At 36.4% G+C, this 16,467-nt stretch overlaps 1 protein-coding gene across 4 annotated transcripts; it reads right to left on the reverse strand.

Moving 5' to 3' along the window:
* Positions 1–957: 957 nt before the first annotated feature.
* On the reverse strand, positions 958–4,108 carry LOC138911999 (transmembrane protein 53). 4 transcript variants are annotated; one of them, XM_070212388.1, is made up of 4 exons: positions 3,671–4,108; positions 3,503–3,610; positions 3,085–3,445; positions 958–1,459 (listed from the first exon to the last, which is right to left on the reverse strand). In XM_070212388.1, the coding sequence occupies exons 1-4, from the start codon at positions 3,805–3,807 to the stop codon at positions 1,103–1,105; spliced, it is 963 nt and encodes a 320-aa protein (XP_070068489.1). In that variant the 5' UTR covers positions 3,808–4,108; the 3' UTR covers positions 958–1,102. The 4 variants fall into 4 exon arrangements, with proteins under 4 accessions (XP_070068489.1, XP_070068216.1, XP_070068813.1 ...); XM_070212115.1 differs by having other exon boundaries at positions 3,665–4,108; XM_070212712.1 differs by having other exon boundaries at positions 3,503–3,614; positions 3,671–3,798.
* Positions 4,109–16,467: the final 12,359 nt, after the last annotated feature.

A 16,467-nucleotide genomic window follows, 5' to 3' on the forward strand; every position in this document is an offset into this window, starting at 1 on the left:
ATGTTTTGCAAAATATAAAGCAATAACACGAACTGCACCGATAGGCGCGAAGCACGATCACACCAATCGATTGCACAAAATATTCGATCACAAACGGGTAAAATCTTCAAGCCGAACGTTCACACACGATCAGATCACACACTTGAACGATCACGAACGATCATTCATGGCACGATCGCATTCGCTCACCGCTCATTTTATTTCGCTCACCCGAAGCGATTAATCAAAACGGATACGAGTAAATGATCGGGTGTACCCGAAAATGATTGACTCGTTGCAGCTCTCTGAGACGGACAGACGGACATGGCTATATCGACTCGGCTAGTGACCCTGATCAAGAATATATATACTTTATAGGGTCGGAAACGCTTCCTTCTACCTGTTACATACTTTTGCACGAATCTAATATACCCTTTTACTCTACGAGTAACGGGTATAAAAACCGATCCTTATATTTCAATCCTCTATCGAAAAAAAAGTTTCGATTGATTGTGAGATTTGACCCAAATTGGCCTATCACGTTTCACGTGGAATAAGCCAAAGGCGTATGTTTTGGTGCAACAGTTGGCAGGTCTTGTCAAGAAGGGCATAAGCTGGAGGTTGGGCAGTTTATAAAAAAGTTCCGAGTCGTTGCAAGGCTCTTTGGTCCTGCTCCAACAAAGGTAACACTTTCCACTGAGGTGGAAACCCCCTCTGTCTGAATAGAAATCGCTGTCCGTCGTGGACGACTTACACAAATTAATAACTCAATTTTCTAAAATGGTTTTAAATTTTTTTCATCAAAAAATGTTAAGACGGTATCCGTATAGATCGTAAAAACTCGAAATAAATCCGTTCAACAATCATAATGGGTACCAACTTAAAGTTTACATCGTACCGAACATCAAGAATATTATTTTGTAAATTAGTGTTATCAGCCTGATGATTTTTCAGTTTGTTGATTAAAATCTAAATGAGTTACAATGAAATATTCTGTTTATTTATTTGGATAACATTTTAATTCGTTTCTATATCAAGCGCTTTATAATTGTAATAATTACATTGGGTTAGAAGTTTTTTTTGTGATGGATATAATTGTGTTTTTTTTCTTGTGTGTTGCTCTCTAATCGTTTTTTAGAGAGATTTTTTTTGACGACTCACAATTAGAAGTCACATCTAAAGTAGGTATTGCCATACAGTTTCTTATAAAATTACACACACACTGGACGTATTGTTTGGGATACTTGGTGTAGATCTTAACGTGTTCGGCATCTTCGAAACATACCGAAGATACGTCGATACCCTGATCGCGCCGAAGTCGAATAAACCTTTCCACATCTCGGTAGGGAATGACGACATCACCTTTGGAGTACAGGAACAGTTGAGGGTACTTATTGGCCTCGTTCTTCAGCTCACAAAACGGGCTTGAGCGTACTGGTGATGATTGACCGAATAGACTTTTAAATGCGGAAATTGATTCCTGAAACGACAAAATCCGGTAATTAATGAGATTGATTTAAAACTTGAGAAAAGAGACGAAATTCTCAAAAAACATATTCTTGATGGACTGCGATTTTTTTAAAATGCATATGAAACAAGAGAGAACGCTATAGTCGGGTTTGTGTCCCGACTATCTAATATATGGAGTGCAAGGGAGATTGATATATAACTTTTTTTTTGATTGCGTATAAGATTTTAACGAATGGTCCGATTTGAAAAATGTCTTCTACATTTCGATAGGTACATATATACACAACAAAATTGCATTTATACTTCTCGCAAATCTTTAAAGATGTGGGCGCCAGACACATTTTAAAATCGTTAGTGGGCGATTGTGGGCGTTAGAGGGGGCGTGGCGCTCGGCTGAAATAAACTTGCGCTGCGTAGGAAGTCCAAGAATATGTGTGGCTTTTCTAGTTTCCGAGATCTCAGCGTTCATACAGACGGACAGACAGACAGACGGACATGGCTATATCGACTCGGCTAGTGACCCTGATCAAGAATATATATACTTTATGGGGTCGGAAACGCTTCCTTCTCCCTTTTACATACTTTTGCACGAATACAATACTCTACGAGTTACGGGTATAGAAATACGTGCCGATCAGCCATGTTTTTCTTGTAATTGAATTTTAAAGATCCGTGCTTTGCTATTAAGAATAAAAACGATTTTCATTTTAATGAGTTTCTATAAGATTAAGCTAATTTTTTAATTAGTTCCTATTAAACTAAATAGATTTTGAAATAAATTGCTGTAGAATGTAGTATAATGTTGGCTTGCGTTTTTTATTTTTATACCATTGCAGAGGGTCAGATGTTTGAAACGCAGGGAAGAAGACTTTTCCGACCCCATAGTATATGGGCAATTTTCTGAGGATGTCAACCAAGCCAAAAGGCTTGAAACTTGATAAAAACCTATTTCTATATAATTTTGCACTGATATTTGATTCTAGTTAGACGGATCCTCAACTAAGATAAGTAATTTGAGTATCGTTGGTTAATTTTTCAGGACAATACCAAATATGGACAAAAAGTCATTTTTTTGTATTTTTTCGGTATTCCTAAACTGTTATTTTGATATTAGAGTTAAAGGAAATCTACCTAAGAAAACGACGGAAAAACTGGCGCGTGCGACATGTAGCGTGTGACAGTTACTTCAATGCACATAAAAAACAAGAAAAGAAGCTAGCTTATATACCCTTGCAGATCATTCCTATTAACTTACAAATCGCAAAAATTTTGAATTTCGTATTATTTTGACATTATTTGTTCTATCCGTCCCTATGGCATTGAAATTGGGAAATATTTAAAAAGAGTCATCTTCTAGACTAGAAGAAGGTCCGATTTAAAAAAATGTCTTCTACATTTCGATAGGTATAAATTTGTAAACCGTTTTACTTTACGAGTAACAGGTATATTTTTAGAGATTTGTGACACAGAAAGCAAATAATGGAAAAGTGTACTTTATAAGAAACCAAGCAATTTTGAAATTAAATTACAGGATGCTGACAACCCCGTTATTTCTTTTTGTAAATTCTAAAGAAACTGAAAAGAAATTTTGGGAATTGGATAAACTTCTTTAAGTATTACTTTAAATTCACCCACCTCTACAAACCACATGATGCTGAGGGTGATGGTTATAAGCAATGCTTTCAAGCAATTACAGCGATTTTCCCTTCCATAAATGGCTGAGATTGCACGATAAAGACCCAGCATCCTACGTTCTCCCGGAGCAGAGTCAAAAATGACGCCGCGAACTTGCAGCGGAGACTTTTGCCTAGTCACAGCTAGGCTTATGTGTTGGTACAGGTAGGCTCCGCCATTAGAAAATATGTGAAATATCAGGGGATGGGCATCAAAATTCATATCCTGAATAAGTTTGAGGATCTTCTCACCGATAGGAACCATTTCAGATCGATTCCAAAACAAGGTATCGACTGGCGCTGTGTAGCGGACCGTTATAAGACTAGAAATAGCGGGTCATGAGTGAGTACTGCATTGGTATATAAGCCTTCATACTTACCCCCTGTCCTCATAAATTTTCGAGTATTTCATCAGGTATCGATCCTGGCAACCCGCCCATCCCAACAGCATTACGATAGGCACGTCGTTGTCCTTGAAATCGTTGACGCTAGCTAGTACAATGTCGTTGTCAGATGAAGACTTAGGGAACTTAATAAAGTACTCTAACATGTCCTCCTGCTCTGGAAAGTGGACCCCGTGTGACGACTCAGGCCCATAGATGTGTTTGGAGGCCGTCGCTGCTTCATGCTTCCTAGCTGAGTCATTAGCTTTCAGCCCACGTGGATGCGATGGCGATATAGACATTTTGACATAGTATTAGTTCGAGGAGCTGAGAATGTGGTTTTCTGTGTTTTTTGGGTGATTACACAAAGACTACTGCTACGACACGGTCGTTTCGAGATATTGAAAATATATTGATTTTTCAACCTTTAGCTCGTTTAAATGTCCAGTGTAAATGATGGCCGCTTTTTGTTTAATAAAATTGATTTTGCTTGCAGAAGATTGTCAAAGAAAACGAAAAAATGGTTTGTCCTTTCTCTGCTGGCAAAGTTTTCCAGATGCCATGACGATAGCTACTTTTCGCATTTCAGTGAAATAAATCTTTGTGGTTGCTGTTTCCAGTTCATATACTCGACAATAGGTTAGTCATGCGCAAAAAGCAGAAGGTTAAACCAATGCTCATATCCCCGCAGGAATGCTCCATCGGAGCATACTCTAGATTAGCGGACTCACACCCGAAACTCGCGAAAAAATTATTCTCAATGGACCGCAATTTCTTAAGAATTTACGTGCAAAAAGAACATGGCGGTCTGCCATGGTTCTCGTGTAATTGAATTTCAAGGTTCCCTCTTTTGCTATAAAAAACATGGGTGATTATACCCGTTACTCGTAGAGTAAAAGGGTATACTAGATTCGTGCAAAAGTATGTAACAGCTAGAAGGAAGCGTTTCCGACCCCATAAAGTATATATATTCTTGATCAGGGTCACTAGCCGAGTCGATCTAGCCGAGTCGATCTAGCCATGTCCGTCTGTCCGTCTGTCTGTCTGTCTGTCTGTCCGTCTGTATGAACGCTGAGATCTCAGAAACTACAAAAGCTAGAAGGTTGAGATTTCCCACACATATTCTTTGGCTTCCTACGCAGCGCAAGTTTATTTTATTTATTTATCGATCCTGGCAACCCGCCCATCCCAACAGCATTACGATAGGCACGTCGTTGTCCTTGAAATCGTTGGCGCTAGCTAGTACAATGTCGTTGTCAGATGAAGACTTAGGGAACTTAATAAAGTACTCTAACATGTCCTCCTGCTCTGGAAAGTGGACCCCGTGTGACGACTCAGGCCCATAGATGTGTTTGGAGGCCGTCGCTGCTTCATGCTTCCTAGCTGAGTCATTAGCTTTTAGCCCACGTGGATGCGATGGCGATATAGACATTTTGACATAGTATTAGTTCGAGGAGCTGAGAATGTGGTTTTCTGTGTTTTTGGGTGATTACACAAAGACTACTGCTACGATACGGTCGTTTCGAGATATTGAAAATATATTGATTTTTCAACCTTTAGCTCGTTTAAATGTCCAGTGTAAATGATGGCCGCTTTTTGTTTAATAAAATTGATTTTGCTTGCAGAAGATTGTCAAAGAAAACGAAAAAATGGTTTGTCCTTTCTCTGCTGTTCAAAGTTTTCCAGATGCCATGACGATAGCTACTTTTCGCATTTCAGTGAAATAAATCTTTGTGGTTGCTGTTTCCAGTTCATATACTCGACAATAGGTTAGTCATGCGCAAAAAGCAGAAGGTTAAACCAATGCCCATATCCCCGCAGGAATGCTCCATCGGAGCATACTCTAGATTAGCGGACTCACACCCGAAACTCGCGAAAAAATTATTCTCAATGGACCGCAATTTCTTAAGAATTTACGTGCAAAAAGAACATGGCGGTCTGCCATGGTTCTCGTGTAATTGAATTTCAAGGTTCCCTCTTTTGCTATAAAAAACATGGGTGATTATACCCGTTACTCGTAGAGTAAAAGGGTATACTAGATTCGTGCAAAAGTATGTAACAGCTAGAAGGAAGCGTTTCCGACCCCATAAAGTATATATATTCTTGATCAGGGTCACTAGCCGAGTCGATCTAGCCGAGTCGATCTAGCCATGTCCGTCTGTCCGTCTGTCTGTCTGTCTGTCTGTCCGTCTGTATGAACGCTGAGATCTCAGAAACTACAAAAGCTAGAAGGTTGAGATTTCCCACACATATTCTTTGGCTTCCTACGCAGCGCAAGTTTATTTTAGCCGAGCGCCACGCCCCCTCTAACGCCCACAATCGCCCACTAACGATTTTAAAATGGGTCCTGCGCCCACATCTTTAAAGATTTCCGAGAAGTATAAATGCAATTTTGTTGTGTATATTTAAACCTATCGAAATGTAGAAGACATTTTTCAAATCGGACCATTCATTAAAAAGTTATACGCTTTATAAATTGTCAACATATATCTATCTCCCTCGCACTCCCTTTAGCTGAGTTACGATTATTAGTCGGGACACCAACCCGACACAGCGTTCGCACTCCCTTTAGCTGAGTGACGGGTATTAGATAGTCGGGACACCAACCCGACTATAGCGTTCTCTCTTGTTTTTTCATATTTTCAATCAAAGTAATTACATTTTAATGAGTTCCTATAAAATTAATTAATTGTTTAAATGAGTTCCTATAAACTTTTTTTTATTTCTTTCAGGGACCGAAAATACCAGTTAATTTATTATTTTTAATCGAAAAAATCATACTCTTACGATAACTAAAATATCATAAAGCCAATTAAAAAAAAAATTTTTTTTATTAATGTACAACAAGTTAAGAATGTGTAAAAATTCCAAAAAATATGACCATTTGAACGAGGGGCGGTCCCTGCCGTCCCTATACCTATCCAAAACTTTAATTCGCTCTCCTGAAAAGTATGTTTTTTAAGTCGGTGAACATTGTCCATCGAAATCTAATGTACCGATTGTTCTGAAATTTTGCACATCATTTCTGTACCTAAATCCGCAGGTAATCAGGTCGAGCTTTTTTTTTTATTTTTTCTTTTTTAGTTTATAATAACTAATATATCCAATTTTTATACCCGTTACTCGTAGAGTAAAAGGGTATATTATATTCGTGCAAAAGTATGTAACAGGTAGAAGGAAGCGTTTCCGACCCTATAAACTATATATATTCTTGATCGGGATCACTAGCCGAGTCGATCTAGCCATGTCCGTCTGTCCGTCTGTCTGTCCGTCTGTCTGTCTGTCTGTCTGTCTGTCTGTCTGTCTGTATGAACGCTGAGATCTCGGAAACTATAAAAGCTAGAAGATTGACATTTTGCATGCAGATTCTAGGAGTTCCTACGCAGCGCAAGTTTGTTTCAAAGGGGTGCCACGCCCCCTCTAACGCCCACAATCGCTTGTATACGATTTTAAAAATTTCAATATTTTGGAAAAGTAAAAATGCAGTTTTATTGTGTTTATCAATACCTATCGAAATGTAGAAGAAATTTTTTAAATCGGACCATTCGTTAAAAAGTTACGGCGGATCAAAGTTTTTCTCCATCTCTTTCGCACTCCCTTTAGCTGAGTAACGGGTATCTGATTGTCGGGGCACCCGACTATAGCGTTCTCTCTTGTTTTTAGCTAAAATCACGTTTTTGACTTCAAAGTGTTACCAAAAATCCAAATATTAAAAAAAAAACAAGAAAGGAAGTTAACTTCGGCCAGCCGAAGTTTATATACCCTTGCAGGTTTGCCTACTTAAAATGTTGTTTTTACAATGTCAAAAATTAAAACGCCTACTTTCTGCAATGTTTTTTCTATTTTTTTTTTCATGATTCCTATGGGAGCCATAAGATATGGTGGTCCGATCCGGCTCGTTCCGACATATGTACTACCTGCAATAGAAAGAAGACTTTTAAGAAAGCTTCATCGCGATAGCTTTAAAACTAAGAGACTAGTTCGCATAGAAACGGACAGACGGACATGGCTAGATGGACTCGGCTATTGGTGCTGATTAAGAATATATATACTTTATGTGGTCGGAAACGTCTCCTTCACTGCGTCGCAAACATCTGACTGAAATTATAATACTCTCAGCAAGGGTATAAAAAAGTCGACCTGATTACCTTAAGAAACATCCTAACTAATAGACATTTTTTTATACCCTTGTAGAGGGTATTATAATTTCAGTCAGATGTTTGCAACGCAGTGAAGGAGACGTTTCCGACCACATAAAGTATATATATTCTTGATCAGCATCACTAGACGAGTAGATCTAGCCATGTCCGTCTGTCCGTCTGTCCGTCGGTCCGTCGGTCCGTCTGTCCGTCTGTCCGTCTGTCCGTTTCTATGCGAACTAGTCTCTCAGTTTTAAAGATATCGCGATGAAACTTTCCCGAAATTCTTCTTTCTATTGCAGGTAGTACATATGTCGGAGCGAGCCGAATCGGACCACTATATCTTAAGGCTCCCATAGGAATATTCAAAGATATATAAGAAAATTCATTGTTACTTTGTAGGAAGTAGGCGTTTTAATTCTTGACTCTTTAAAAACAAAATTCAAAAATAGAAACGCTGAATCTGCAAGGGTATATAAGCTTCGGCTGGCCGAAGGTAGCTTCCTTTCTTGTTTTTATATTTTTTTGATGATCCAGTAATGAGTTATGCTGTTCATTGCAAAACCTCTTTTCTTGGACGCGCCAACGGAGATTGGCCGCAGACGGCTCATTTTTTAATTTCTTTCGATGAAAATTTTAGAAAATATAGTTTAAGTATTGTACTTTGATATAATAATAAAATAATTTATCTAGCATTAACCGTATCGTGTGAAAAAATTCATGAAAATTTTCCTTTTTTTTGCCGAATTAACCATATCTTCCGCTTAATGCGGCCTATTCATATCCGTCTTTATGTACTTATGTTCTACTTATGTTCTTATAGTGGCAATTTGTATTTACCTACATACATGAATTCATCAAAACAATGAGACCGCGAGTTCTTAAGGGCAAGAGGAACAAATATTGACCATCGTAAAGATATTTGTAGTCTTTTTTTTTGCTAACAAATTGAACAAATACAATACAATACATTCATCTACACAATATGCCCGCGAATTCCTTAGCACTAGAGGAACCTGCATTGTCAACCATAGATCATAAAATGAAAGACCGATTTATAGGGGGATACGACCACAGCCTAAACCATAAGAGCTAGAGCAGCCAAATTTTTTCACAGTATTCCATTGGGGGCGTAGGCGCCCACTAAGGTCCGACATGTCCCCCCCCGTGGCCCAAACAGCTCCAATATCCATATTTAGAGTAAAAAATCATTAGATTTACTTAAGCTTAGCTTCTAAAGTGGTTGGAATTTCAAAATTTTGATTTTGCAGAATTTTAGGTCTTGAAAGGGCCTAATTAGAAATCTAAAAGAAATTTCGAAATCCCCCATAATTTGGGGGCTACATTTAAAATTAACTTTTCGATTTAAAATATCTAAACCGCTGCTCCGATTAAGATGATTTTTTGGTAAATGGTTATTCTATGGCCCAAATGCTTAAGTTTAATTTTTTAAGTTTTTAACATTTTTTTTAGGTATTTTTAACGAATTTATTTAGATTTCCTAAGTTATTGCGTTGCCTTTTGTGGGAGCCCGCCGAGAGAGCGAAACCCAGAGAGCGACGGCCGAGAGAGCAGCAGCAAAAAAAACTGTCGATGGGCAATTTAAGTTAAAATTTGTTTTGAATTTTAAAAACTTTAACTGCAGTTCCGATCAAAATGATTTTCGATCAATAGTTAGTCCTGTGGATCAAATGCTTGGGTTTTATTTAAAAAAAATATTTTTCATTTTGTAGCAGAAGTAAGAGCCTTATTTAATTTCCACCATGGAAGAAGATAAAAAATTACTACAAATTCTGTAAACAAAGCCAAAATGTTTCCAAGTTAAATATCTTAAGATTCGAACTTTAGCCCAAATACGTATGTATATTTGGATATGTTTTGATTTATACAATACATGTACAATACAATGTGTGTTTATGTTTCTACTTGAAAGTCGATAATGTGCTCAAATACAAATAAAATTATTCATTTCCTTTCAGCCAATGCAAAATTTACGTTAAAAAAGTCATGAATGGCTTTATTGTTAAGCACAAATAAAATGGTGACCATGGTCATTACTGGTTACTCTTGGTCTTAAGAATTCGCGATCTCAATATAAGTTATAAGTTTTACTTTGAAAGCCATTGATTATTCTTTATTCATCACCTTTTATTTATAAGTCATAAAGTAACTGTTATTTCAGACTTTTAATTTAAAAGTCAGAGAATAACAGGCTTTTTTTTTAAAACTTTTATTAATGACTTTTATAAAAAAAGTCTAGAAACAACTGTTATTTTTTGACTGAAAAAATAAAAGTCCTGCGTAACTTTTATGAGAAGACGTTTATTAAAAAAATTCTTAAATAACTTTTATTTGGTGATCGAAAATATATAAGTCAGAAGTCTCTTTTGTTGGAATTTTAAAGGTTGCAATCAGGGACCGAAAATACCTGTTATTGTAAATTTTTCTTACCAAAAAAATCATGCACTTAGAAGAGTCCAACAATTTTTTTAAATACACCATTATTTTTGTTAGCCATTGTAGTTTACAAGTCCGTAATGATTTTTATTTATTTGATTTTTATAATAAAAGTCAAAAATAACTGTTATTTGTTGATTTTTATGTATAACAGTTATTCCTTTGACATTTAAAGAAAAATTAAATAATTAAAAAAAAAACATGCTATCTGTGTTTTATATAACTTACTAAGAATCTTTAAAAAAAGCCAACCGTGCATATTGTATAACTATATTTTTTTTAAATTTGTTTTACCCACAAAATCGCCATAAATCAAGTTTGAGTTTTATTTTTGATAACGGCGAATAACGGTTATTTGTCAACTTTTATTATAAAACTCAAAAAATAACAGTTATTCTTTGAGTTTTACTTTACGAATCCGAAAATAACTGTTAAAATGTGATTTTTAACATAAAACTCATAACAGTTAGGGTCCCTGGTTGCAATTTGTACTTCTACAATAATTGTGTAATCTCTAAAGATTATAAAATGAAAGACCGATTTTGTAAGGGGATACGACCACAGCCCAAACCGTATGAGCTAGAGCAGCCAAATTTTTGCACAGTATTTCATTGGGGGCGTAGGCGCCCACCAAGGTCCGACATGTCCCCCCAGTGCACACTGGGCCAGCCGATCAGATTTTTGGCCAAAAATACGTTTTTCTTTTTTAAGAAAATGACCAAATTGAGTTTGGGATCCTTTTTATAATACATTAAACTAATTTATGCCAAAGTTTCAAAGAATGCGGGCAAGTAGTTTTCTTTTACCATATTTTCAAAGTGAAAAATTCATAAAATATTGATGGAAATGAAAAAAAATTTAGAAGTCAAAGATGCTGATGTTGCTGTTCGACTTCTTTCCGAAACTTGCAGAAGGGATTATTTTCAACAAGTAAAAAATATAATATAGCTCGTATGTCTTACTTGTTTGCGAAAATAAATGTAATTGTTAATTTTTACGCTTTTTTTCAGCAAATGAGTACTTTGCTTTTCGAGTGCCTTCGAGTGCCATCCCCAAATTAGTTCATTCCTTCAAAAAAAAATTCGTTGATCAATTTACTAAAAGCGTAGCCCACCGACTCGATGCGGTTTTGCCTTAGTTTTCGGTAATTTAAGTTTTAATTGAAGGCTTAACTCGAAGTCGAGCTATTTTGAAGAGCTTAGCTAAGAGAGCCAAGAGTATGTCATACTTTATTTCTTCAGGTTTTGGTGAACATTTTGCGCTCAAAAATTTGATTTTAGTGTGACTAACATCTAAAATCTACTTTTTACGTACACTAATCGATTATGGTATTTTCCAAACCTATATCTATCTATTTAATCAGGACTATGCAAATAAAAATGTAGCATACTTTTGTGATGACTTCAGAATATGTCAAATTAACATTAAACAAATCAAAAAACAATATTTTTAAAAAATTTTTTTTTACATAATTTGATTATATAAAACTTAAAAGGTAACAAGAACAAAAAAATAGAAATTTTTTTTAAATCGATTGTTTGATAAACGTTGATGTGGGAGCCTCCGAAAGTTGCACTTTTTAACGGTTCATAAACCTTAAATGACATAATATTTTTTAGTGATGTTAATTTTTTTTAGTTTGTTTTATCTCATACTTTATTGTTTTCGAAAATGGAAGAAGTGCGTCTTCTAGTTATTTTTTTAAAAATAAAAAACCGAAAAGTACGTAAAATTTTCCGACTTTGGTCTGGATTATCTATATCATATAAAATTCCAAGAAATTTTAATTTTAGTTCGTTGGAAAGTTCAATCTTTTAAGAAAAAAACGCAAAAAACTGCATCCTTCTAACTGTCCTAGGAAAGAAATTACAGATTTTTGGCCAAAAAATTAACTTTCTGGCCCAGTGTGCAGTGGCCCCAAACAGCTCCAACATCCATATTTTGAGCAAAAAAAACATTAGATGTACGAAAGCTTAACTTCTAAAGTGGTTGGAATTTCGAAATTGGGATTTTGCTGAATTTTAGGTCCTGAAAAGGCCCAATCTAAAAGAAATTGTATTATCCCCTATAATTTGGGGGCTACATTTAAAATTAACTTTTCGATTTAAAAAATCTAAGCCGTTGCTCCGATCAAGTATTTTTAACGAATTTATTTCGATTTTCTAAGTTATTGCGTTGTATTTTGTGGGAGCCTGCCGAGAGAGCGAAACCCTGAGAACGGATGCCAAGAGAGCGACGGCCGAGAGAGCAACAGCCAAGAAAACTGTCGATGGGAAGGGGTTTTGCTGTGTGGAAGGGGGAGGGGAAAGGGACAATTTAAGTGAAAATTTGTTTCTGGATTTTAAAAAATTAAACTACTGTTCCGATCAATATGATATTTGATCAATAGTCAGTCCTGTGACTCAAATGCTTAGGTTTTATTTTTCAAAAAATATTTTTTATTTCGTAGCAGAAGTAAGAGCCTTATTTAACTTCCACTATGGAAGAAGATAAAAAATTACTACAAATTCTGTAAGCAAAGCCAAAATGTTTCCAAGTTAATTATTAATATTAAGACTCGAACTTTTGACCAAATACGTATGTACATATGCATATTTGGATATGTTTTGATTTGTACAATACATGTACAATACAATTACATTGTGTACATACACACAATGTGTTTTACGTTTCTACTTAAAAGTCGATAATGTGCTAAAATACAAATAAAATTATTCATTTTCTTTCAGCCAATGCAAAATATGACGAGTTTAAAATTAATAATTATCAATCAAATGTGGAATCGGAAAATAATAAGTTACTTCGCTACTTTTTTATGTACAAATGTTTTTGATTCATTCAAAACAACAAATTTTAAAACAAAAATTACAATTTACAAACAAGTATACATATTTCTGCGCAAATTAAAATTGCATTGGTAACATTGTAACTGATAGAAAGTATAACAAGAGAGAACGCTATAGTCGGGTTGGTGTCCCGACTATCTAATACCCGTCACTCAGCTAAAGAGAGTTCGAACGCTGTACTCGGGTTGGTATCCCGACTAATAATCGTAACTCAGCTAAAGGGAGTGCGAGTGAGTTAGATATATAAATTTTGATTGCGTATAACTTTTTAATGAATGGTCCGATTTGAAAAATGTCTTCTACATTTCGATAGGTATAAATATACACAACAAAATTGCATTTATACTTCTCGGAAATCTTTAAAGATGTGGGCGCAGGACCCATTTTAAATTCGATTGTGGGCGTTAGAGGGGGCGTGGCGCTCGGCTAAAATAAACTTGCGCTGCGTAGGAAGCCAAAGAATATGATATGTGTGGGAAATCTCAACCTTCTAGCTTTTGTAGTTTCTGAGATCTCAGCGTTCATACAGACAGACAGACGGACAGACGGACATGGCTAGATCGACTCGGCTAGTGCCGCTGATCAAGAATATATATACTTTATCGGAAACGCTTCCTTCTAGCTGTTACATACTTTTGCACCCTTTTACTCTACGAGTAACGGGTATAAAAATAATTCTCTATATTGAAGAATCTTCCACAAAGATTGTTTACACAAAGGTTTTCAAAAAACGCGTAAATAAGAAATAAGAAAGTCCTTACAACATAATTTTTTAACTCTAAACTAATTTTAAGCGAACGGAGTCGCTTCGGGTATAGCTTGTGTATAAGTACAAATTGCAACCTTTAAAATTCCAACAAAAGAGACTTAAGACTTATATATTTTCGATCACTAAATGTCACATAAATAAAACTTAAGCAAATAATATTGTTTTATATAAGACATATGCTTGAAGTCACAATGTTGTATCGAAAATTCAGTGTCGGACAGGAATGATCACCACGGTCCCCCACCATTTTAATGCGTTAAATAACTATTTTTCCAAACAATTTGTATCTTTATATTTATTTAAATAGTTTCGATGAACACTTTTCCGCACCATTATTAAGGCAAAGTTTTAGGTTTTTATTTAATAACCTGTTCCGGGCTAGAAATCTCTCCGCTTAACTATTCCCGAATAGAAAGCATTTGAAAGTTGTGCCTTATATTCACAACAAAATCTATTGGTAAATATAACCATTATAATAGTAAAACGGTTGGAAATACTTAAATGAATTTTCAAGTTGCATGTTTTGCTATAAAAAAGAAGTATGGGTTTAGCTTAGTTTACGGTTCTCACCCACGAATTTCGCGATAAAATTCTTCTCGGCGGACCGCGAAAGAAATAAAGGCATGGTCTGCCTTGGTTTTCTTGTAAACGAATTTCAAAGTTGCGTGTTTTGCTATAAAAATACAGTTGGCTTTTCTACGACTTGCTATAAAAAGCATATTGGATTTGTATACATTGTCAAAATAATATGCCTTCTGAAAAATTCGACAAATATGTATGTGTAATTGTTTTTAGAGAGGGCCAGACCCCACAGCCGTGTACTGAATATTCGCGAAGGTGAGCGATTCCTTCCTCGCTTGTAAAATACAAATTATATATTTGAATTTTAGGTTTGTTTATGTTTTGAGTAAGGGCTACTCAACCTAACAAAAACTGGCCCAACAAAAATATCAGTCAATTATTTCTTGAGGGTCCAGTGTTGATTAATTTGGTAATATCCGTGCGTTATTTTTCGGTCACACTGGCTTAGAAACCTAAACAAACCTAAAATTCGAATTTCTAACTTGTATTTTACAAGCGAAATCAACCGTATGGTGTAATATAATCCATTTTTACAGTAATCGATAATCATTTTACCCGTTACTTGTAGAGTAAAAGGGTATATTGTATTCGTGCAAAGTATGTAACAGCTAGAAGAAAGCGTTTCCGACCCCATAAAGTATATACATATATTCTTGATCAGGGTCACTAGCCGAATCGATCTAACCATGTCCGTCTGTCCGTCTGTCCGTCTGTCCGTCTGTCCGTCTGTCCGTCTGTCTGTCTGTCTGTCTGTCTGTCCGTCTGTAGAGATGCAAAATCATCGATGTAACTTTCGATATTATCGATGTTTTTAAAAACGGCGATACATCGATGTAGTTTTTCAACCATCGATGTATCACTAAGAGAAAGAGACGCTAAGCAGCCGAAAGTAAACTTAATAAATGAGTACATTTTTTCCAATATTTTAAGTTTTGCTACAGTTCCATTCATTTTAAGAAATGGACTGATGTTTTTTTTTTGTCTTTATTTTCGTTTTGTTCTTCATGTATCTCAATTTGTTGCAGTTGGAGTCGATGATGAGATAGATTCTATAGATAGGTTAGGACGATAGGGCGACGGTTTCGGTGGCGCTCCCCTGTGGGGAATCTGAGGGACGATCTGGCCGTTTGAATTAATCCCGGTTCGCTCCGGGATTACTCTGCCGTGGCCTTGAATCTGTCCGATGACCTAGTTTTGAGAGAGAGACAATAGAATATGGCAATATCGCAATGATGATTGGCAGATATGAAGATAGTCGCAGCCATATTGTCATGAAAGCTGGACGCAGCGATTAGTTCCGTCATTAAGTGTGTGCCAAAACCAGAAAAAGTGAGAGTTTAGAATGTTAAGTGTCATAGTTAGTTTAATTTCAATTAATTATCCGTAGGGCAACCGGGGTCCCAGCACAAAGGGCCCCGGAAGATTTAATTTGGAGGTTATTTTTGGAAACTCTTCTATACGGCTTCTATCCCGGCTTTAACGGCCGCTGGCCTCCGGCTCTCGTCCGGGATAGAATATCGCCCGTTATCTAGCCTAGAAGTGGCTGAAAATTGTTATAATTAATTATATGTATCTCATTGTTAGTCTTAATCGGAATACTTCCCGTAGTCACTTGTGAAGCGAGCCTTGGTTTTCGGTGGGGGAGATTGCAGCGCGCAATTACATGTTTGGCCTGTCCCTTCTTTTCCCAGGGAGCTCCTTTGGGATAGTGTGTCTCATTTGCGCCCCGTTTTAGCGTGAGCTCCACTAACAAATGACTGGTGGAGCATAGTTCCGCGGAGCCTGTAGCTTTTCCCAGGGAAGCAAGTTCCTCTGCTTTGACAGCCTAAGTTTTGAGACGGCGGCCAACTGTGATATTGAAGGCTGAAAAAAGAGAAATTAGTTGATGGGAGTACAGTAATCACAATGTTTATATATAAGACTTACTGCGAATATTAAATTGTAAATGAAGACCGAAATGTGTGAGTGAGTTGTCACTGTGGGGGAGATGGAACTGAGGTAGGCGCGAGGAGTGACTCCGACGGTCCGAAAATGGGTAATGCCTCTGCGGAATCCTCCGGGGCATCCTTGGTTGGGTGGGCGTGCTCGGCTAAGTCATCAATAGCCACCAAAACATACCATATTTCCCGTCACTTGTAATAATTTGCCTTTGTTTACGTTTTATATGTA

This window comes from Drosophila takahashii, chromosome 2L (assembly GCF_030179915.1).
Source record: "Drosophila takahashii strain IR98-3 E-12201 chromosome 2L, DtakHiC1v2, whole genome shotgun sequence".
In the NCBI taxonomy this organism is placed as follows: Eukaryota; Metazoa; Arthropoda; class Insecta; order Diptera; family Drosophilidae; genus Drosophila; species Drosophila takahashii.

Excerpts from the sequence above, each read along its gene's own strand:
- LOC138911999 (XM_070211835.1), bottom strand. The coding sequence starts at position 3,807 with ATGTCTATATCGCCATCGCATCCACGTGGGCTGAAAGCTAATGACTCA. Across the intron at positions 3,446-3,502 it reads AAAATTTATGAGGACAGGGG|TCTTATAACGGTCCGCTACA; the intron begins GTAAGTATGAAG and ends CGCTATTTCTAG. Across the intron at positions 1,460-3,084 it reads GCATCATGTGGTTTGTAGAG|GAATCAATTTCCGCATTTAA; the intron begins GTGGGTGAATTT and ends TTGTCGTTTCAG.